The sequence below is a fragment of the Hermetia illucens genome, chromosome 4, assembly GCF_905115235.1.
Source record: "Hermetia illucens chromosome 4, iHerIll2.2.curated.20191125, whole genome shotgun sequence".
In the NCBI taxonomy this organism is placed as follows: domain Eukaryota; kingdom Metazoa; phylum Arthropoda; class Insecta; order Diptera; family Stratiomyidae; genus Hermetia; species Hermetia illucens.
The window spans coordinates 147,634,921-147,659,840 of record NC_051852.1 but is presented as its reverse complement, the minus strand read 5'-3'; the positions used below and the strand labels follow the sequence as shown (position 1 = coordinate 147,659,840).

General features: G+C 42.3%; 1 protein-coding gene across 3 annotated transcripts in view; it reads right to left on the bottom strand.

Annotated features, from left to right (window-relative positions):
* LOC119655212 (solute carrier family 12 member 4) overlaps positions 1-24,920 on the bottom strand; it is a 497,211-nt gene that overhangs the window by 52,862 nt on the left and 419,429 nt on the right. For all 3 annotated transcript variants that reach the window (XM_038060988.1, XM_038060986.1, XM_038060989.1), the window contains exons 2-5: positions 24,301-24,495; positions 14,560-14,693; positions 234-316; positions 44-146 (exon numbers count right to left, since the gene is read on the bottom strand). In XM_038060988.1, the coding sequence (XP_037916916.1) occupies positions 44-146; positions 234-316; positions 14,560-14,693; positions 24,301-24,495 (515 nt within the window). The remainder of the gene's footprint in view (positions 1-43; positions 147-233; positions 317-14,559; positions 14,694-24,300; positions 24,496-24,920) is intronic.

Sequence of the window (24,920 nt, the reverse complement as noted above, 5' to 3'; positions counted from 1 at the left end):
AAAGGAACGTAAAATGAAATTAGGATACGTTTGAAGTACTTACCAAAACGATTTCAACCGCGCCCACTATGTACATAGCAGCCGCGAGCGTTGTCCCCGTATAAAACAGCATCCCCACAGCACCACCAAATTCTGGACCCAGAGATCTGAGGGTTGTAAATTGTTAAAAGAATTATTTGAGGAAGGTTTTTATAAGTTTGAAGTTTGGATAATAATTTTTTCTGGTCATTCACCTTGATATCATAAAGTAACTCCCCCCCGCCGGCACCACGCCATTCGTTGCAATCGCAGACATAGAGATGGCCGTCAACATAGTCTGAAAAGGAAGTCTCCGTTTTAATTAAGACGTGAAAATTGAGTTGGGAAATGGACTTTTTTAACTTTTTTTAAATGGATAAGTTTAGGTATGTCTCCGTGAATAGTATCTGTGCTCTCTAAGAAACGTCGAGATCTTCAACGAAGTAGAGTCACTAGGGGCTTCGGTGGACCCAGAGACCTCAGAGTGAGAATGCCTAGGCCCTAACTAGGCTGATTGGAAGCAAATGCCCAGGGGCAATCAAGTTTCTAGGTGGCACGGAATGCCCTTGCGTATTCAAGGGGTAGGTACGAGGTAAAATTGATAGACCAGTAGCTCACTCCAAACTACAATTTTATTTTATTATGTATATATATTTCGGGAGCAACTTACTCCCTTCATCAGTACAAAGCTACCTGTAGTAAGTAGCGTCCTTCTACCATACAAATTCAAGCAATGCGCCGGGGGATCAATCTCCTATGTGTAGTTTACTCGGAGAGAAATGAGCTGATTTTCTTCCGGGCGCGTATCCGGATCCAGATTTTTTTTTCTATGGATTTCTTCTCTTTCTCTGAGGTTAGACGTTAGCGTTTTTACATGTGGCCTGGATTATTTTATTAACATATAAAACACTATCGTGACATTATTTGGGTCTTTACCAGAAATGTCCTTTTATTGGATTTCCTTCGCATTATCTAGATAGATTTTATTGGAAGCAGTCTGGACATTAAATTCATTTTGTGTTCTTGGATAATGTTTTGGTCGCCTCTTCTTCAGAGTCTGAGCATTTGGAACATCTAGAATACATTTTTTAACGTCTTCGGTCTTGCGCTTAACGTTGAAAAGTGCACATTCCTGCAACAGCAGGTGAGGTTTCTAGACCACATGATTTTCCCTGAGAGAATCCAACCGGATCTAGGCATGGTTCAGGCCATCACAGATTTCCCACAACCTAAAATGGTCAAGGATATACGAAGGTTTTTTGGGCATGTTAAACGTCTTTCGTCTTTTCTTACCCAAAGCCGGACAACATCAAGCGATTCTCAATGCCTACTTGTCTGGACCCAAGACGAAAAATTCACACGTGATTGCGTAGTCTACAGAGGACGTCTAGGCTTTTTACTTAGCCAAACGACGCTACACTCCTGGCATTCCCTCAAACCGATGCATCCCTAGTCGTATTCCTCGATGTCTCAGACATGTAGGTGCTACCTTTCACAGAAAAGTGAACCAAATCTGGCAGCAGTTGAGCAACTTTTCCAAGAAATTGAACACAGTTCAACATAACTTCAGCACCTACGATCGTGTGCTATTAGCCGCGTACATGGCAATAAAGTACTTACGATAATCCCTACAAGGCTTGTCGTTCACAGCGTTTACGGACCACAAGCCTCTTACCTTCGTTTTCAAGTAGAGCTTCATAAGCCAGTTTACTTCGGACATTCAGCACGTGTCCGGCAACGACAATGTAGTTGCAGACGTTTTGTCACGCGTTTCAGAAGTTGCGGTCGATTTTTCGGTAATCGTCGACACACAGAAGGATGATGTAGTGCTTTAGGACCTCAGAGACAACTCCAAATACAAATTTCAAGTGTCAACCTCCGAAATAATCTGCGAAACCTATGAAAAGGGACCTAGGCCATATATTCCAGTCGCTTTTTGAAAAGAATTATTCCATGCAGTACACGATCTTGCGCATCCAGGCATTCGCACAATGAATTGGCTTGTCACTAACAAAAATATCTGGCCCTCAATGAATAAGGATGTTAACTCCTGGGCCAGACAGTGCATTGCGTGCAAGAAGTGTAGAGTCAACAAGAACGTACAGAAAGAAGTAGGATCATTCCCCAGTCTATCAAACTTGGTGGCCATTGCTTTTGACGGTGCCAGTCGCCGAGTTGGGGCATAGATGAGGGATCTAATAATAAAAGCTTATACATTAAGCTAGCAGGCGTTTAAAGCACTCCCGCTTTCTCATTGGAGAAACGGTAAGGCAAACAGCATGACAACAATAAGTAGCACAAAAACGCGCTTGAAAACACTATGATGGTCTAGCAACGATACAAGGAGGGAGGAGAGATCATAAAACGAATACTTTGAGGATGGTGGACATGCTATTCTGTTATCTTGGTAGGCGTGAGCGATATCATATATTGAAACTATCAGGTAAGTCCCACAAAAGTCTCTGCCCCTTTAAAATTCTGGTAAGCCTTGAGTCATGCTATGTTTCGTTGCAAGTGTGGTACATATTCTACCGAAGTAAGAACTTTTCTCCCTCGACGATTACTTGCCTCTTTGTAGTGAGGAACCCTAGCCAGAAAGGCCCTCCACAGAACTTCAGGAGGAACATTAAGATAAGTGGCAATCAAATCCCAAGCGAAGGTGTGATTATTGTCCCGAGAGTTGAGTATGGTCGTGGGCGGTACCAGGCGATTCCCAGTTTTAGCAAGCCCTGTTTCGGAGAAAAGGAGCTCTGCCTGGTAAAATCATCCGTGTCATCTTAGTTAATCATAGACTATACAATAGAATTAAAAGAAAAACTAAATTTCGATGGTGACAATTCAACCCTGAGTGCAAATTCATCGACGGAGAATCTGAGGCAAGATTTAGACTCTACACATATTTATTTGGGAACTAATTTACCTAGTACTTAAAGGATGAGTCGAGGCAGACTACTGCCATCAGCTCTTCTGCCACTAGGCTTCAATCGGCGGCACTTGCTGGGGCCGAAATTTCACTGAAAATTCCGGACAAACTGAAACTTTCGGATTGTATCAAGGTTGAGGTGAAAGGATCGTTTGGACCATTTGCGGCTAAAGGTAAATCAGAGCGACAGTGGTCTGTTGAACATCGCACTGGCTGTAGAAAAGGCTCGGTTGGCAACGGCTATGTCTTTGTTTTCAACTAAAGCTATTTAAGTCGATGATGGGCTTTACTGCCCCGCCATCAACCATGTGTGGGAGGGTATAGGTGTTGACCATGGACCAATTGATCTCCCCGTGCTTTCTCTCCACCCACTCCGATGGAAAGGATCAACCTTTAAGTCGAACGGGGAGATCCATTGACCAATTGATCTCCCCATGCTTTTCCTCCACTCACTCCATGATGCAAGGGATCAATCTGTAAGTCGAACAATGCTTTTCTGACTAGTCCCATCGCTGTTGCTATCTGCTTATGAATAGCTCCGGTTTTTTCACTTGCGATAAGGAAGAGATGGACCTGATGTTATGTATGTTCATCATCTCGTCTGCCAGGATGTCAATTGGCATCATTCTCGAGATGACGACACTGCGCCATCTGAGACGATCCTGAAAGCAGAACACATTCTTAAGGCGGTTCTTATGTAGACCGCACTCAGTTTATATGCATTGCCTAAAACAAGGAGCGCTTTTCCTCAAACTGGGACTGCATACAGCAAGATGGAACTCACCACCATTGCTATGAGCAGCCTGCAAGCATGCCGCGGCTTTGGGCAGCAGAACTAGCTTCTGCGGTTTCCGTGGTGGAGGGTATCTTTCCAGGCTTCGGAAAACTCCGCGAACATATCTGGTCTACATTTGACGGCAAACTTGAGGGTTTTATTCGATATGCCGTCCAGACCCGGGGTTTTGCTGCCACCTATTCGACTCTAGATTTCCAGTGGCTTGTCCGTGGTGGAATCGGTGTCACATTTAGGAGTGGTGGGAAGGTGTCAGTACCCCCCTCTTGCTGGGAAAATAACACCTGGATTATTTTTAATAAGAGGATAGGACACGTGATCTGCGGAGATGAACACCTCTGAATCGTCCTGTCACGATTTTATACTCGCTAGCCGGATTTATGTCGGCTTCTAAAAGTTCGTTTGGTTTAGTGGCAAATCGATCGAAGGCTGCCAAGTTCACTTTTCCACCAATAATTGGCCCTTCTGCTAGGCATCGAAGCGTTATATGCTTTAAAGATGCTTTGTGTGGTATGGAGACCTCTATCCATGGAGATGTCTGCTTTGTTAGGAAGGTCTAGCCTCACCTCTATGAATGTTTGTTCATTCATCGCTTTTGCAAACCATCCTTGATGAATGCCATTTCCAACTCGAAAGCTGTCCAGACCTAGTTGTAGGCGTTGATTGGACATTATCTTTGATACCGATAAAAAGCAGGAAAGCGGAAATGTGACATTAAGTCTCTAAGGGTAGCCAGATCAAACTTATCATAGGCATTCTTCACATCCAGCACTACAGCCAACACCTGTATTCATCAATGAAATTATTGATACGAACCTTGATCATAGAATTAAGCAGTTTGGCAAACATATTAAAAATAGCAATAGGGTAGAAACTGGTAAAAAGTTATGTGTCCTTAAATGTTTTTGGGGTGGGTGCCACCCGAATAACAAACCAGTCCTCAGTAGGACTCAACTTGCACCAGATGGGGTTAAGCCCCTGTAGCAGCGCATACAATGTTTCCGGCGCCAACCAGCGCACACGCTGACAAGTGATAATATCCGTATCAGCAGCAGTCAGCTTTTCTAGACAGAAGGGCTGAGAAACAGTAGAAGAGAGGGTACTACCCAGCCAGAAAATCAAGATATTCGAGGTTTTTCTTAGGACCCTAACATGGAGACTTACCCCTAAGGTAACTGCGAAAACCCTTCATAGATTTCCAGAAGGACTTGACATCTTTTGTCACAGGTAAGTCAGATCAAATTTCACGCCGACGCGTCCGCTTCGCGTCAGCAACAACCATCTTCCACAGACGTTTTTCCTCCTGAAGTGCCTATACCTGACTTGCTTCCTTTTAAAGTACAATTCAAGCTCCGGGCCCACCATGACTTCGGCTAGCCCATGTGATTAGTGCAAGTTCTAGTTGTGTTAGCAATTTACCTTTCAAAGTGTTAGCAAGAGCAGAAATATCTATTTGAGGTGCTGATCTGCACCTTTAACCTATTTAAATCAATCTTGAATTGAGGAGAAACATTTAGCACCTGCGTAGCGATGCAAATGGGAGTATGGTGGCTACTGGATATTTTAGCCATAATCGGATTCCACTACAAAAATTGACTAGCAGAATTAGCAAGAGCTATGTCCAGAACCGAGCCCAATTGATTGGGCATAGACAATGGGTTGATGAAAGTGGACATCTCATTATTATGAAAATTAAATGAGGAATTCAGAGGTCCGCCATGCTATTAACATAGAATGCTGGCTCCAAGCCCAGCTAAAGGAGGAGGGTTTGAGGCATTACCTGTCCCATACATAAAAAGGGAGATATCACACAGTGCAGCAATTATAGAGGTATCACGTTGCTGAGTGCCATCTATAACATATTCTCCTCTATCTTGCTAGGCCGGATAGTCTCATACGCCCAGAACATCCTTGGCCCATACCAAAGAGGCTTCACTCCAGGCAAATCAACAGCAGATCAGATTTTCTCTGTGCGGCAAGTGATGGAATACGGACAATAGTTGCACCATCTATTCATCGACTTTAAAGCCGCCTATGATAGCATAGCCAGGGTTCGGAATTCCAACGTCGGTATCCCGACGAAATTGATAAGACTGACTAGGCTGACCCTGACCAATGTGCGAGGCCAGATAAAAGCAGCAGGATCACTCTCAAGACCATTTGACATCAATAACGGTCTACGACAAGGGGATGCCCTATCATGCGTCCTTTTTAACCTGGCCCTCGAGAAAGTGATCTGTGATGCTGAGGTAAATGCAAGAGGTATGATCCTCTTTAAGTTCACTCAACTACTGAGTTGTGGATAAAATCCGGCTGAATAGGTTACGGTAGGCGGGTCACTTAATCCGTATGGATGAGGATGATCCAGCCCGGGAAGTTTATAAGGGCATCTATGGTAGAAAACGAAGACGAGGCAGATTCTGCCTGAGATAGAGCGATGGCGTAGGTCAGGACGCAAGACAGCTTTTAGGGATATTGAATTGGTGGACCTCGGCGCAAAACCGGGATGTCTGGAGTTTCTTATTAAGGCAGGTCTATACCGGATACCGGTTTTTGCGCCGTTGATGATGATGAATTTGCTTTTGGGTATGTAGGATCCTGATAGGTAGAACGTATGGATCTTTTAGGTTTTATTGGAACTATGGGACTTATGCTGTTTGCGTCACTCGGAGCTATCTTAATTCTGGTAGGGTGATGGTTTCGACTATACGTAGCCAATGTGTACGCAGTTCCCCGGCCTCCTCAGAAGACATGAGGTGAGTAAATCCCAAGATGAACTGCCATAAAATTGAACTAATAGTTCAGTGAGAACGACCTTCCCGAGAGGTTATTTTAATGTTCTGTCCTAGCGACTGTCTATTTTAGGATTACGGCTGATTTGTTCGCTAGAGTTTTTAACGCCGGTGCCCTCCTTCCTAAGCTACTGGGTTATGATTATTGATGGTCTTCTCTTTTAAATTTGTCATTTGCGAGTATAGGCTTATGTCAAGTGTGTATGAACGCATTGATGTAAAAAATTGTGGAGACCAGGCTCTAAGGACTGTAATTAAACCGTTACTACCGTTTGGGAGGGTATTGAATGTTATCTTCGAAGAAATACGATCCGTTCGTAGACTAGCTGCGGAGGTTCTAGGGTTCCAATAGGGTTTGCAATTCTTAGCCCAGTTTATGCCTACTGCGAGTGAGTGAGGAGTGGTCGAGGCAAGAAACAGCCAATTATGAAAAAGGGATAACAGTTTCGACAATGTATAGTATTCTTGACTAAAATGATGTGTGGTATTGTTAAATCTGTGGTAGACTTCGTTCAAGTTGTAATTTCAAGCCCCGTTAATACTTGACAAGATGTTAGTTGACCAATAAAGTTTAGTTATATGCATCTTTCTCTAAAAGGATTAATTCACTGAGAGTGGATTGGATGAGTTTAGCCAGAAGTTTTCGTTACAAATAGCAGGCTAGAACTCTTTCGCGTCCCGCCTCATTGGCCTATGCTCAACTCTCTCTTAATCTCTGGGGCGATTGCCTTTTGTGGATTGACACATTAGGTACATGTTGTGTATCTAAATGTATTTCGATATTTAAGTCCGTAAAACATCTTCAGATGCAGAATTAGACTGGTTGTCTAGTCTGTCGTTCTGAGAATGGTATAACGTTTAAAATTTATTAATATACCTGAAGGGCATAACTTCAATACATATTTCTACCAGGAATTGAATATGGATTCTGTTATTGTGTTTAGAATATTTACATCAACTCATCAGATAGAATCCTCATAGAAGGTGAAAATCTCCCCCAGTCTAGAGAATAATCCCTGCCTTCAGCTCAAAACTACTTTGTCCCAAATGCAATAAATCCTGTACTGTAGAAACACGAGAAATGCACTCATCCAATCAAGTATTGATTCAGGAGTAGATTGGCATTGTGAGTTGGTTACATTCTCTGAACTAATTCCTTCGAACCATGGAAGTAACAAGTTTCCGATCCATTGGAATTTCCGATTAGAGATTCCAATCAGATCCGCCTTAACGATAATGTCTGAATTGCTAAATGTTCACCTGTTCACCAATTAATGTGCTATTCATTGATCTGAGAGAGGGAATCCCATTTATCTACTTTTCCATCCTTCTCTCCGTCATTCTACAATCGAATGGAACTCTCAACCCATTACATATAGCAGACTATGTCGAACAATAGTGACAACCGTTGGGAATAATGAACTATCGAGAAAGTTGGAAGTTTGGGTTGGATAGTCTGCAGGATGAGTCTACTTGGAGAGGAACTGGAATGAGATATAAGAAGCGTTCGAAGGATGCTTACCAGTACTTCCCCCAAATATCATAGTGCGTTGTTTGTCAAGAAGGAAAGATAAGCCACGTTCGGTGCTATTGTAAAATGTTCAATCCAATTTCCATTCAACACGACACCATCATATTTTGAATAATTACACGTTCCATAATTTTCTCATTTTTTATCATGCAAACCCCATCGGAAATCCAATCCTCTGGCCGACATAACGTACCGTGAAATCATCCGATGAAAGCTTGGAAGCTTCAGGTATACATTGCAGCAAGCAACCAGGTCTAGAAATCCTTTTCCAGGATGTGAACATCCTAATGATTCCTAGCTTCCGTTCCAATCGGTATCAATCAGTCAAATCACAAGATTAAATTTATCCGTGGCATTCCAGGTCTCTTCCACCTGATCCTAGGCTTATTCTCGGGAGGGTTGATGATGGTAATGCGATGAATGGGGTATGTTGAATGAAAGAGCAGAAGTGAATATATGTGTCTACGGTATATACTATATATTCGCAAGTTGACAGATATATTGGATACGTTTCAGGTACGTTGTTATTCTACCCTTTTCTTCCTTTGGAACCAAGTGTAGTAGCGAATCTCATTAATTTTGTGAATGTTTTCTTTCTGGATTTGAACGACTGCTAAAGGGAGATATTGTCAGATCAATTGGAAATATGTTGCTCAGGGCGTTCATAAATAATTTGTTCAAACATTTTCAATGAAAATTCAAAAATAAAAATTTTATCTGCAGGGCTTTGTTCATCAATTTAGATTGGAATGGGGAGTTTTTAGTTTGGAGTAACAAATGAAAATTTAAAGCCATTTTGAAGTTAGTCAGGTACTTGTCCATTCGTTTGCTTTCGTGTGTGTAACAACCAAATCCTTCCAAAAGTAATTAGCGTAAAATTCAATTTTTTTTTAAATATGGGAATGCACACCACAACCAAAATGATGCTGTTATCTCTTGAAGGAAACTTTTCCCTAGTTGAGAAAAGGGGTTGAATTTTTCCATAGAATATTGTCAATTATGAGAGAGGTCAAAGAACTCAATTATTGACTTTCCATTTTGATGGGAACTTTTCTGTACAAAAGTATAAAAGATGAAGATAAGAGCGTATAGATTTTCGGTATTTATGTTTTCGTTTAGGGAAGTTATTTAATTGGAATACTCAGGAGGATCTCATTTTGTCATCCAATTGGTGAACCAAGGTCCAAAATGACAATGAAAGCTTACCAATTTTTTGAAATATGTGGAAAAATATTATTGAATTTTTGGCGTTCCTTCGCTTTCCTGTTTCTTACAAGAAGAGTATAGCAAAGTCGGGAATCGGGTGTGAAAGTTTCGAGTGGCCATTTTCCGTTAGAAATTTCTAAATTGAGGATTTCAATGAAATATCTGCTTTAGTATGTGCGCCCTTAGTATGTGAACTCTGAATACTCTGGGCTCCTTCAGTTTTAAATAAGACCCTTGCTGAGGTGGCCGGGCTAGCCAGGGTGGATGTTTCCTCGGACCAAGATATGGACTCAAATAAAAAATAAAGAAAACGTACGATATAAGAAGTTGTGATGCCAGGTACTTCATTGGAGGACGAGCTATTGGCATCCAGCCAGGGGACAGTAGTCGCCGAGGTTAGTACAGTTGGCTCCACCCGTACCAGCGCTGTGCTGAAATCAACTGTAGATGGACTAGTGGTTTTCAGCTTGGAATCCACTGCCGTCGAGCGGGGTATAGCGAGTACCAGCCATGGTACTCCTAAGCCGAAATCGTCAACGTCGTGGACCCCCTCAAAAGAAAGGGCTAACAAGAATATTGTTCACCGGAAATGGGTTGAGAAGTGGAGGTGCACTGGAGTCCCGCTCAAGAACTCTGCTACCATATTGCATATTGTGAGCAAGATTGCGAAAAATGAGGAGGTCGGTACTCCTAAGCCGCTCCTAAGCCGAAACCGTCAACGTCGTGGGCCCCCTCAAAAGAAAGGGCTAACAAGAATATTGTTCGCCGGAAATGGGTTGAGAAGTGGAGGTGCACTGGAGTCCCGCTCAAGAACTCTGCTACCATATTGCATATTGTGAGCAAGAGTGCGAAAAATGAGGAGGCCGGTACTGTCGACGAGCCGGATGAAAAGGACCTTGTTAAATACCAGGCGATATATATATATATATAACAGAAAACGCTTAGAAATAGAGTGTCCAAGGGCTTGGACGCTAAGCAACCTTTGCAACAACCAGCCGACGAGGCACGAACTGCAAAACCCTTTAGCGACGTGGCCAGGAGTCACTCGTGTGGCGCTGGCGAATAGCAATTCCACAAGTGGCAAACTAGCGCCGGAGTTGTGGACCAGTGTTGAAAAGCAGGCTGTCGGAGATGGTCATCGAGCATCACTTGGACGAAAAAGGCGAACACACGAGGTTTATCCTCTCGCTTTGAATCCTCTCTTGTGGGTTTCAGGTTATAGCATGTGAGGATCAATTTTAATATGACTTTCTCGATTTGCTCGTCGCTAAGATCATCGACACCTGGACGATTCGCATGGATAAAGCTAAGCTCGTCGAATTTCTGCGCCTGTAAAGCCTCAGGATTCCCATGGACGACTGGGTAATTATCAAGGTGGAGGAACCCCAGGCGAATAGCCAACCTTTTCTGTTCCGTATAAATGGGGAGTGCCTGGTGGGACTAGAAAATACAAGCTGAAAGGTGCCGTTCGCAGTTGGGAACGTAAAGCTGAAAGTGGGTCCGCGAGACCGAACGACAATCTGTATCCAGTTGACGCCGTCAATGAGTTGTTGGAGAAGATAATGATCTGCGGTCAGACGGGGAGAGTAGCTAATCTGCTTGTCTTCCTCTTAGAGGAAGAAATCGACGTTGCGCTTCTACAGGAGCCTTGGATCAAAAGCCATCAAAGGGCTTCAAAGCAAATATTATAATTTACTTTACAGCACCAGAGACGCTTGTCCGGACATACCTAGAGCATGTATCCTCGCGAGGAAGAGTTTGCATGCTTTTCTGTATCCAGAAGTGAGTTTCAACGACCTATTCGTTGTCAAATTGGAGCAGGCGTCAGCAGAGATTGTGTATATTTCCTCGTCTTGCATGGCGCACGACCGATCAACTCCATTAGAAGAACTACAACATTTGACGTCCACCATAGCAGTAAAGAAGGTCAACTTATTGACAGGCTGCGAAGCCAATGCAAGGCATACGCTTTGGAGTAGCTCGCAACTCAAGGAAAAAGGTGAGTCATTCTTTGATTTTATTATTAACATCAATCTATTGATGTAACATGGGCAGTACACTAACCTTCTATTTACCCAGCTCGAAAAACTGTGATGGTCCCCTCCTTGATGTCATCCTACTAACTAACGCTGGGAAGTTTTGTCAAGTTATCAAAAATAAACTCTTCGGTTTGCAAATTGGTAAGACTGGCACGAAAGATGAACTGGAGCCAAAGGTCGGGGCTCTGGAAAAGAAATTCGAAACCTGAAAGACGGTTTCATGCCCTGCTAAATACAGCAAGGAGACACTGCCACTTTGATAGAATGAATATCTGTCCAGCCTGAGGAAGCTAGCCGAGGAGATGTTCAACATCTGCTACAGGCACAAATATTGGCAGCCATATAAAAACTACCCGAAGAAGTACAAGCCGGTCAGCAAGACTGCCAAGAGGCGGTCCTAGTTGGAATTTTGTCAGAACAGATGCCGTCCCGGATGGAATCTTCTGATGAAACCCTCATGCCGCTGGTTCAGACGCACTTCCCCGCCAATGGGAAAGATAGTCAGAGTCTTGCTTGGAGGGTATGCAGCCTCGGTTGCTCGAGACTATCAAATCGGTAATTACGGAGGATAAAATTGGCTGGGCTATAAATAGTTTCACCGCATATAAATCTGTGGTCACAGATGACACAACCCCAATCATGCTACAGAAGCAGTAAGAAAGAGTTGTGCTGTGGCTTGTTGAGATTTACCGGAGCTGTACCTTTTTGGGATACATACCACAGTTTTGGAGACGTGCATGCGTAGTTTTCATTGCGAAAGCTGGCCGGCGCATTTATGAGTCTGCAAAAGACTTTCGGTCAATCAGCCTAATCGCTTTCCTGTTGAAAACCGCCGACACACACTTAAGGGCAATTATGTAGTGAATGCCTTTCTCTAAGTCCGGCAGGCTTACCTTAAACGCAAATCCACAAAAACCGGTCTCCACAAGGTAATTAGCACGATTAAGTGGTTACTACAGGGTGCGGCAGCATAACTTCCTTTTTTAAAATGCGCGCCACTCAGTTAGTTGATGTCATAGCGGAGCGCTAGTGGTCTCGTTCAAGAGGGGATACTGTGAAGTTTTTCCCCGACACGGTTTAGTCGCCATCATACGTTGGAATAGTGAGGAGCGTGCCTTTGCCGTTGAGGTTTACTTTTCAAGCGGATGTTCGGTTATTGCAACACAGCGTGCATTTTAGCGATGAAGCCCATTTTCATTTGTGTGGGTCGGTTAACAAACAAAACATGCGCTACTGGGCTGACACCAACCCTCGAGAATTGCATCAAAAGCCTTTGCATTCACCCAAAGTTACAGTGTGGGTGTGCAATTTCCTATAAATATTGTCCGATGCATACAATAGTTTTTATTGAGTTTTGAAAAAAGGAAGTTATGCTGCCGCACGCTGTACAATGCAAACAGTGTACTCTAGCTGTGTTCCTGGATCTAGAGGGAGCATTCAGTAACGTTAGCACCAACGCCACCAAGGAAGTTTTGACTCGGCATAAATCCAATCGAAACGGAACTAATGCTATTTTCCACCAAGCCAAGGGTACCCGAATTCCACTGCCTATTTAGTATGGTGGTTCAAAACGTCCTATCCAAAGTAGTCCAGGAGTTGGTTCGTGGGTTGACCTAGTGAGGTCTGAATTTTCATGCAGCGAATTTTCATGTCGGGTTGATGATCTCATTCTGAGCCAGACATTCAATCAAATCGGATTGCCACCATAATTACTTTTGGCTGAAGTTGAAGTGTTAAATTGCGATGGGCGAAAAGATGTGACGCCACTTTTGCTTAAGCTTGTAGTGGATAACCCCATAAAAAGTTTTAACCACATTAAAAATTTCAACTGGAGTTTTTCTTATCAGAGCGAGGTAGCGGATGAATGTTCGTGCTTTTAGTGAATCGATTAAATGTCCACAAAATAGAATGCGAAATTATTTAAATTGTGTAGTGTTCGCGGCTTTGTGACATGCGCAACATTTCACTCGCCTGTCTAGAGGGAGGATTCGATACTATGTAGCAATTTTTCATTTTCTCACATTTTAGCGTGGATTGCTTCCACACTGGCCTGATAATGCTGCATATTGTTCAGTGCAACCTAACGTTGTTGTTGCTGACTGTGGCAAATAGGAATTTGTTCTTGCGAATACATTTTGCCGCAAAGTTTAGAGAGAACACTCAGATTGCTGCTAGATTTTTCCTTTTTTTCGATCGCATATGTGGACTACTCTAAAATAACGTTTGAAGGACCTAAAGAGCAAGAGCTCTGAATACATTCCCAAGCTAACTAATAAGATGGCTTACAAGCTTGTGTGGGGTGATCACATGCAAAGCTTATTAAGCTAGCGTTTAACTTGGAAGTGTGGATTTTGGTAAGGATGAATTGTATGGAAACTAGGACGTTTAGCCTGCTAAGTTACAATATTAATCCAACGCGAATTGATTTACTCCGTCTATTTTGGCAGGTGAAGTAGCTCCACAATTTTTATCCTTGATGCATCATTGAATTATTTTGATCAAACTTAATTACATACAATTAAGGATAAACCACAAGTTCCTTGCTGGATTACTCCTTTTTCAGGAATATTATGTTCACTTCAAACAATTATCACCATTTTTGCATTTGCTCTCTGATCAAAAACATCCTTTTTACGCATTCCTTCCGCTACTTCGTCTCTTTTTCTTTAATTCAAACCCAAGTTTGGCTCTCACACTACTTCCTTAGAATGGCATAGATTCCGCATCCTTAAGACATACGGAAAATGTTGATGCCATGGTATCATATTAATATGTCAGAGTGCTTCGCCAAGCAGATTTCCCAGCAGTTAGACAAATGTACAGCCAACATGTACACATTGATAACATCATCGGATAGATTCAGTTCAATAAATTTCCCAAGGATACTCTTGGTTACATATTCATGTACGTATCTGAATTTGTTGCGAATTTATGGTAATGGAGTTAATCAATGGAAATCATGATCACACGAGTAGGTCTTCTGGAGTACGTGAGCCCGGAAAGGTATGTGATTTTGTTTCATTTATTAAAAGGATTTCGTAACAGATGAGATGAACCAAATTATTGTATTTAAATTTCATGCCCCGGCAGAGAGACAAGTCCTATTTCCGGAAATTCACTTGAAATAGGCATGCCGGAGCCTTGTACACGCACAACACGTACTTTGGGAGCTATTCACATATGAGGGAGGCAATAATCTTAATCGAATGTTTCAATAAAAAGGAATTCATGTATATTAAACGAAATTAGATACTTACAACACAGCAGCAGGTGAGTACAATTAGAAAACCACAAATAGCACCAGCAGTTCCAACAACCCACGTTAAACGGATAAATAGAATGACACCGAATATATTTTGGATGCACGGCAGATATACACCAATGAGCGTACCTGGAATGAAACATGAATAATTGGTTATATCAGATACGTTCAGTATTAATAGTTTGGCGGGGAGTGTGGTTTATGGAAATGGCTGGATCGGAACTCTACATGTGCCAAATGTCCTGTTAATTTTTAATGGTTTGGAAATATATAATTGTCCGTATGATCATTCATTTTTAATAGCCACAAACATATTAATGGTTATGCTTAACAGCTTGCGAGTGATAGATGCGAGATACATTTTAAAACTGGTGTAATGTGTTAATGAATCATGAATACATTGTTAATGGATCCGGATTTAATATTGAAATTTGTTGAAATATATATAATCAACTAGGAATGGAATAGACATATTGAAATATCGGTTACATTGAGGACATGTAGAAATCTGGCTAATTGATGGTCACGGTATGAATATCCATTTAATGATGTTTTCATAGGAAACATTTATAAATGAAACTTTCAGCGATGAATTCAATTAAGGAATATGTCATGTCCAGGCTATCTATTCAGATAATATGGAAAGGAACATTCCCGAACCAGGGCAGATTTTGATAGTGGAAGTTGTAGGAGGGGATGGATCTAATTAATTGTTTTCGCTTAGGTTAGATTAGTAGATTACTATGTATTGAGGTCGCATCCAGTGCTATTCTCTAAACCAACCTAAGGATGGGCTGAAGGCAACTTCCAAAGGCCCCTATGACAGCGATGATGCGTTTCAACGCAAAGTGTGTGCGACCATGCGAAAATGTATTGCTACATCCCCGATTGTCGCAAACACTTCAAGCAATGATGCGGTGGTTCTATACTATAGAGACATAGATCTTAAATGGAAGACAGTACAAATCAAGACTGAAGCTCACTAGGTCAGATTGTTACCGGACAGGACTATTCGGTCTATAGCACAGGTTGTAAGGATAACCGCTTTTTCCATATATAGTCCAGCCCTAAGATCGAGCGTTTTCAGCGTTTTACGTAAATTTTCCGGGACTAATTCCGTCGCTGAAATCACCACTGGGACTACTTCGACCTTTTCTAGCCTCCAAGTCTGCTTCATATCGTCCGCCAAAGGGCCGGAGTTGCAGATTTTTTGTAGCTGTTTTTCAATAGTGTTCCGGTCCAACGGTACGACTACATTGATTATAAAGCACGCTCGTTCTTCCTTGAGAATCAGAACCAGATTGGGTCTATTGTGATTCACACTGTGGTCGGTGGCAATAGTGTGATCCCACAGTAGTTTCGCCCGATCATTTTCCTAGATTCTCTGCGGACTATATTTATAATAAGGATGGTAGGTTGCCACTAAGTTGTACTTCAACGCAAGGTTCTGATAGAGACTGCATGCAGACTGAGTTATGATGATTGTTGTATTCGGTACTGCTCAACATCCTGCACGCAGATGTTATGTGCTGGATCGTCTCCTCTTCACAGTTGCATAACCTACAACTGGAGTTGGTGATTGAGAAGGCATGGAGGATGCACCGTTTGTAATTTTTGTTGGGAGCAAAACATCCTGACTTGAAGTTAGAGATGCTTCGGTCCCATAGAAAAGTACACCATTAGTAAACCATTTGTTGGAGGCTTCGATGTCAATGCGCTTAACAACAAATTTTTTATGACCTCCGCGAATGGGTTTCTCTTTCCATATGTCCATCTTCTGTTGGACTAACAGTAACATTCGGCATGGGATCCCATTTTCTGCTTTCAAGTTCAAAGGAGATAATTTATTATCTGCCATGACGGTAGCCTGGTGTAATTGGCTAAAGGGTTGTTTCTTGAAGAAAACCCCACGAAAAGAATGCACTTGATTATAGCGCAATGTTTTCAAATCAACTACCCCCCTTCCTCCCTGATGACGTGGGATAGTGATTCTTAATTTTTCGGCAGCACTATTGTGCATGTTGTTGTTTGCAAGAACTACCCTTACCCGTCAGACAGATTCTAAATCCGTATTACTCCTCTGTATCACACCGAAAGTATAAAGAAGAATGGGAATGGCGAAAGTGTTGATTGCCATGATTTTATTTTTCCCGAACAGTTCAGTCTTAAGGACAAGATCTAAACGCAGTTTAAATTCCCCCAGCAGCTTTCAAGGTTTCATTATTGCTAGAGCAGGTGTTGCTGCTTGCAATATGAATGACTTAATGTACATTTCGAGTCGCCTTAGAAGATGCCACGCCTGATTGGTATCTCACCTGATGTTTGTGGGGATACCGATAGCTTCGTGCTCCAATTCTTCATCACTATTATGAGGAGAAGAACGAGACTCGGGTTGATTTTGTACAAGCGTAACACTTGTAGTAACCACGAATGCGATATGGAGTCAAAGGCTGATTTATAATCGATATAAGCTGTCGAGGTATTTCGCTTTTGGTGGATTATAAGCTGTTCTTTACTGCCTCGGAAGCTTTTTGCACATCCTCAGCTATCAATTTATGAACGTTAAGATGTTCGCGCACAGAACTGCATTGAAGACCTTGTAGATGGTGGGAAGACAAGTAATTGGTCGGCATTTTGAAGGACAAGGGGCACCCTGTTCCTTGGAGATAAAGAAAGTTATTTCCTTGGTGAAAAATTCTGCAACTATTTTAGGATCGGCAATCGTCTGATTAAAATGATTTACTAATACCCTGTGAGTGCTATTGAACCCTTTCAGTCAGTTGTGAAACTTGTCAACTCCTGGCGTTTTCCAATTACCTGCCTTTTCAAAGGCTGCTTCTACGTCAGCTTCAATTATGTCAGGCATGGTAATTTCGGAGAGGGCCTCGCATGAACGCATAAGGTGTGGGAGCCACGCCGCTCCAGAAGTCTTCTTCCTGATCCAGATCGAGGTTATTTTCACGACCTGAGTTAGTGAGATTTTTATAGAATCCCCGTTGGTTTTGGAAGAACAAGGTGTTGTCTGTTCTTCGCTAAAAGCTTTATTGATACCTACGGATGTGACTGGAGCATACCGCAAGCTTCAGTACTTCGAGGATTTCTTCGATTAGCACATCATTGGACAGATGGTAGTTACCAATGATGTTGAAAATGCATCTGTGCACTCTTGGTGATGAATTTCCAACAAGTGTTTGCCTGACACGGCCAATCTCCTTTCTCAACTTTTCGACCCTTTTGTTGAGTCGAAATACCCAGAACGGTAAATTCCTCCTGCACGCACCTCTACTATTCGCTCCAAGTTGTTGATTATGGAGACGAATAACCGTGGCAGCTGCAACGTAGACCCGGCTGTGAACCTCTGTCGCAGTAATCTCGCTAGCCAAACGATCAGCCAAAATTCTGTCAATGGCAGCAATGATGTTCACAGTTGCTGAAGTAAACTTTAGTTTTGGGATCCTTGACCTAGCGTCTGGGAGAATTTCAGAATATTCTGTGAATGCGACCTAGAATGGCCTCATTATAAATTGGGAGGACATCCTCAGTCACTAAGCTTCGCCTGATTACTGGGTTCATAGAGCGCCTTACAGGTGGAGTATTCGTGTTGCTCCTTTGTTCAGTCCGGTAAGTGACTCCCGACCGCGCTCAAGTGAAACTTCGTGGAAAATTTGCTGCCTAGTTGATAGGGCATTTCGATTATTTTTCACTATCACCCGGTATCGATGGACGACGTGCTGCTCCGACTTAGTTCCGGAAAGCGGTCCATAATGCGTCATGGAGTCGGTGTCTGTGCCCGGATAGATTCCGTTCCAACTCCTTGACACGGTAATAGGCGTGGACGATAAATTCATTAAGTTGGTTCGTCCAAACAGTACGACGCCTAGGTCTTCCGTCCCTAGTGGTTGACGGCATAACCGCGAAAATAGCTAAGGGTGAAGAACCGCTCTGGAGTTGTTGGCAGTGTTGGGTACTGTCTTCGTGTCCTTGGAGTGCCATCAAAAGAATTTAAACAAATGTCCCCAATGTTATTCCCACAAGGACCCTTGACTTATAGTGCCCAGGAGTAAGTTGACTATACTTTGTAATATAGATTTGAATCAGAAAGTCCTCGACTAATTATCAATGGGTGTTTTCGCTCACTAATGTCCTTAGGATTATTGTGGAACATTGAACATTGAAAGAAAAAATATCAGATGAATTTGAAGTCAAAAACGGAGTCCGTGAGGCTTACATCTTCCATCAGATACTTTTTCTTTTCGTCTTCGGTGACCATCTTCATGTTGTTTTGGTCAAGGGACGTGGATAGTTCAATGGAGTCTGTTATTTCATTATGTCAACTGCTTATTCTCCCACTTTAGCCAAATGGCTCTCGATTTAAAGAGAGGGAAAATAGAAGTATGTTGGAAAGGACATTGCAAACCCTACCGCAGATGGGTTATGGTACCGGCAATTTTGACAAACTGGTTTCATCGGTTATTTTTGTATCTATTTCAATTAGGAACGCTATGTAAATTGCAGGCATTTATTAGGTGAACTATTGGTGTCAGGGCAAAGTGACAAAAATGTAATTAGTATGAACAAGGATTGATTGTTTGTCTAATAACAGTTTATTAATTTACAATAACAAGAAAAGCAGGAAATAATTTCTTATTCCCAACAGTTTATTAATTTACAACACCATAGTAGGTGTGTCAACTGGTACCGGAAACCACGGACTACTTATGAATCGACAAAGTCAAAAAGCCATCTAATTCCCTTTGCAAGATTCACCATGTGTTGCTGATGTATCTGATCTGGACCCAAATCCCTGATGTCACCTGGTAAATATTCCGGAACGTGCCTAGTGAAAACCCCATACTGCGTTGAGTTGTATGAATACTCGTAAAGATTCGTAACAAAATTTTCGTAAGTGTCTACTGCCTCGTCGTACTCGTTCAGTTCCTTGATTTCTTCGGCCCTTCTATCTTCGTACCACTTGTCGACTATAACCCGGAATTGGTTTGGTAATTCCGACTGCATTGCTGTTTCCTCCACGCAAGCAACCTGATAATTTTGGAAGGTGCAAAATTTCGTATCGTGCTGCATTGTGATTTGCGTTTTTAATATTCCTTTTGATGACCTTGTAGTGGATCTTTTAGGCTTTTGAAGCTGATTAACAATTGCCATGCGAAAACTGGGCCTTATATACAGTTGTCCTCCAGGATATTTTTTAATTACGAGCTGTAATTAAGTTATCCTTTCCTCTCAAATATTATTTTTTAATTATTCCATGACCTTCCTGAAATTAGGGTGTATCCAAGGAAGGGATATGAAAGTATGTCCCTTAACTGGGGTAAGGGGCTAGTATTAAAACAGACTACAATTTGATGCAGATCACCCATAAATTCTTCCCATGTTTAAACTTTACTTCGGAGAATACTTTCTACATGTTATCTTGTCGTTGTCCACTTAGGCCACTTTGTTTAGAAACGGAAAGAACGAGATGTTAGAGAAAAGATGCCATGGTCTGTAGAATCAAAAAGGATAGAAACCACGCTTCTTAGATATGCTAATTGATCGACACCTTCGCTGCCCTGCCCATTTGCTTTCCATCCAGAGCTATTTGATTAAGGCCCATAATCCAGTGATTGTGGTTGAGTTGTTTTGAAACAAATCTCATAGTCCATTGACTAGGCGGATTGAACCTCGGTATTTTTTTCTCGGAGAACCTCTTTCTATCTTAGGTTCTTCTTTTTGTCACCAGAGGCGACTTTACTCTCCCACTTTGAATACTTTCTAATTCTTTCCATTGAGGCAGTAGGGGTGGGAAGTAGTAGTTTTGCAGTTTTTGAAGAATGGATTATGAAAGGTTCCGTCACTTTAGTTATGAAGACCAGTGGGCGAGGTAGACTGCCTGGACTGGAATATGCAGTCGTCTTCCTTGATCCTCATGGTTATCTGTGCAAAAAGAGAGGTAACCATGGACTGATATTAATTCCCTTTTTGTTTAGAACCATGATCAGACACTAGTCAAGGGTCCATTTCAACTGAGTTGTTCCCCCGACTTTATTGTGTCGTAGCTTTGGAGACAAAGTTAGCTCTAACACTGTCCTAGAGACTTTTACTCGATATGTTAGTATGCTGTAAAAACGTAACAGACAGCTAGTAGCTCACACGAAACCTATTCCCCCATCGTTTGTCAAATCACAAATGTGTAGCATGCCGGGTCTTTGTCGCCGCCACTCACATTAGTTCACCATAAGGATATCTAGTGGCTATCGAGGACTACCATCTGGGATTTATAAGTCCGATTGCTCTGGAAATAAGAAGCTTTGTACTGATGAAGGGGGTAAGTTGCTCTCGAAATATATATCGTTATTATATATAATCGTTAAGCCTTATCAGAGGTCTAAGCTTCGTGAAAATTTCCGGCCCGCCCGCCTGCCTCGCGGAACTTGAATGATTCCAATAACGATTCTGTTGCCATACGTGTCCTTCCACCAAACGTATGTCCCTTTATCATATCGTGTGTATATTTTTCCTGCCTAAGCCCGCCTTCTCTGTACGAGGATTTCTTCGACAGATTATCAGAGGCCTTAATCGTTTTGTTTCCCTCACTGCCTTTCATCCTCTGTGGCGACTTTAATATTCCTATGCTCTCCTTGCTCATTACTCCTGGCCTTCCCTTCCTCCCTAATAACTCGACCCACCCTTCCCTTCCTCTATCCACTTTCATGTACACCTGTGACGCCCTCCAATTTAACCGCATTCTTGACCTTGTCCTCTCTAACCTTCCTGTACGTTATCTTTTCCAATCCCTTCATGCTCCGTCTTACGTTGCCCCTGACGTCCATCATCCTGCTCTCGAGTTCGATGTTCAGATATCCCGACTCCACTCTCCTTTCGCTCGCAAGCCTTCCAAGTTCAACTTTCGTAAGGCGAACTTCGAAGGTCTGAACTCAACCCTGGCGTCAATCTACTGGATCCCCCTCCTCTCTCCATTTACGTGTGACCAAGCACTCAACACTTTCTATACCATTTCATCTGATCTTCTTCTTTGTTACGTTCCCTCCTCTCCTAAGTGCGTACGCTCTTACTCCGTCTGGTTCACCACTGAAATTCACAAAAAACTACGTCAAAAACAGACTGCGAGAAAGAAGTTCCTGTCTTCTAGAAACGTTGCTGATTTAGTTTTTTTCAAATCCCTTCGTTCCTCGGTAAAATCCTTAATACGTAAGTCCAGAAACGAATATTCGTCCAGTGTGGAAGACTCACTAAAGCGCGGTTTCATCTGGTCCCACATTCGCAACACCCGCTGCCCTGCCCAGTTATCCCCTCCGTCCATTAAATTCTCTGGCTTCTCAGGTAACTCCCCCCAACTATCTTGTGATTTACTCTGCCGCTAATTTTCGTCAGTCTATGTTCCCCCCCCTTCCTCCGAATCCCTCTCGATAGTGGATATAGCCTGCCCCGCATCGCCTACCATTCCCCTTCTTACCTCTATCCTTGTCGAATACCTCATTGGCAAACTTGATGCCAATGTCGGACCTGGCTACGATGGTCTTCCAAACCTCTTTTTGTTCAAAACTGGTAAGTCCATCTCCCTTCCCCTATCTCTTATTTTCAACAAAAGCCTTGAAGAGAATCATTTTCCCAGCTTGCGGAAAAAGGCTCTCATTATCCCCATTCACAAAAGTGGCAATCGTTCGCTTACCGAGAATTACCGTCCCATTTCCCTCCTCTCCTCCTGTTCCAAAATCCTCGAAAGATATGTCAGCGACTGGTTGTCCGCCCCCTTTGGCCAACACATAGTGAAAGAGCAACACGGCTTCGTTAAACGTAGGTCTATTGCCTCCAACCTGCTTGACTTTACCAACTTTGTCGTCAAATGTCTAAATTCACGGCAAGAAGTGCATACCATTTACACTGACTTCGCGAAAGCCTTCGACACTGTATATCACAAGATACTTCTATCCAAACTCTCGTCCCTAAATGTTCCCATACCATTTGTTTTATGGCTTGTCTCTTACTTTTCCAACCGATCCTGCCGCGTCTCTTTCGACGGCTGTACTTCCCGCTCCTTCTCCCCCTCTTCTGGCGTCCTACAGGGGTATATTCTGGGTCCTTTGCTATTTTTATTTTTTTATTAACGACCTTCCTCCCCTCCTTACTTGTCCCTGTTTGCTCTATGCCGACGACCTTAAGCTGTCTTCCGCTATATCGTCTCCTATGGACTGTGCTTCCCTTCAGTCTAACCTGGACACTCTGGTTCGTTAATGCTCGACTAATCGTTTAGCGCTAAACGTCAGAAAGTGTCACTCTATGTGCTACTCCCTAAAATCCTCACCCACTTCTTTCTCCTACTCGCTTAACGGACATTCCTTATCCTGCTTAAATTCCACTCAAGACCTTGGAGTCACTTTCGACAATAAGCTCCACTTTGACACCCATTGCCTCGATGTCATCAATCGAGCAGCAAAATTGTCAGGCTTTATTGTTCGCTCTTCCTCTGATTTTGACTCCATCCAACCCTCCTTAGCTCTCTTCAATTCCCTCGTGAGGAATACCCTCGAGTATTGCTCCGTGATCTGGTCACCCTCCCGTAGCTGTGATTGTCTTGCCCTTGAATGTGCAACGTAAATTCACCCGTTCCCTCTTCTTTAAGAAAAGTTTCCCTCGTGTGGATTACCCCTCCCGCCTCCGCTTTTTGAACCTTCCCTTTCTACAACAGCGTAGATCCAATCTTGATCTATGCATATTTTTTAAACTTTCATCGGGTCTGATGGACTGCTTCGACGCTGACGAAATCACCTGCCGCCCTGCGTCTTATAACACACGTAGCGCAGACATTTTCAACGTGCCCTTCGCAGAGCTCGAAGTCTACTTTCATTCCCCGATTCCCAGGCTTTGCCGAAATTATAATGCAAAACAGCTTGGTCCTTTTAACTTCCCTACTTTAAGTAGTTTTAAACGTAGGATAAGTTTTCTGCTTTCTCCTCCTCCTCCTCCGTTAATTAAATAAATAAATAAACGTTGAAACGTGCTTTAATTCCCTCCAGCACTTTCCGAGAAGCTTGGTGGTAAGTTGAACATAAATTTTTGTTCTGATCATCCTTAATACTGAGGTTTTTCGTAACGTCATGCTTGTATAGATAGAGGCTGATATCGGCGATCTCAGAAAGTTAAAACTTATGCATGGTAACGGAGAAACGTGATTTTAGGGAAAGAATTGTTGAAATTGCAGAAAAGCATTTAAATATCGTTATTATAGACCTTTTAACGAGAACAATGGTAAATTACTTCTATCTGCCATCGTTTCTGGTTTTTGGCAATGCAGTTCAGTTTTCTGTGCCCCAATGTCTACCCCGGGCCTTCAAAAAATTCGGAGCTCGGGGGGAATCCCCCTTTCAATCCCGTCAGAACTGCTTTTTGGCTCTCAAGTGGGGCTCAAGGTTTTATTGAAATCTTTGTATTTTCAAGCCATTTTTGCGGAGTCCCAGGGACTAAGTGCCTGTACGTGGAAATAATATCAAAGGACGATAACCACACTTCTAGGAAACTATGAAAATCAAGGCATATCCTAGTTATTCGTTTGTAAAATTTAGTGTTCGTTTATTTGATTAAATTTTTGGCAGATTTGGAAATTGAGAAAAACATTGCGATTGATTTTGTTGTAATATAAGTTTTTCCAAGTTTATTTGTGTTAGGTTCGCCTTTATAGTTGTAATTAATTGCATAATAAAGTTTTCAGATTACTTACCCATTCGTGCCGCAGGTGCCGCTGGTTTGGCATCAGGATCCGCGGCAGCCGGAATTGTATTGTCATAGTTGGCCAACGATGATATAAATGTTGAAACGCGAGGTCTTTGGTCGATTTCATCGTCATAAAGGTACAAGTTTGGTTCGAAACTGGATTTCTTATCATTTCCAACAAATGGTTGGTCGTCATTTGCATCTGAAAGTAAAAGATAAAATAGTTTACAATGACTTCTAATTTTTTCGTAATGCAATATCAAGGAATCAATCAAGTTTTTGATTATAATTGTAAATTAATGTACTATCTTTCCCATATCAACATCCGACTAACAAAAAATTATGAATAGAGAAACTGAATTGGCCATAAAGATGCAAAGAATTGTCGGAAAAGTTTTTTACTTCCTTGAAAAGTAGCTGGAGAGCAGCCAGGAAAAAACCACCAGTTTTCCAAGCCATACAAAAGGCGACGGAAGTGAATTGTTCGAAAGTAATTTCCGGTCTTCCGTTTGATATTTCACCTTCAGAGAAAGTCCTGAAGAATGAGACTAGACGCTTGAAACATTTTTACCTTTTATTTGATGTTATTTATTGAAGAATACGATGGGAAGGAATCGACAAGGAAGG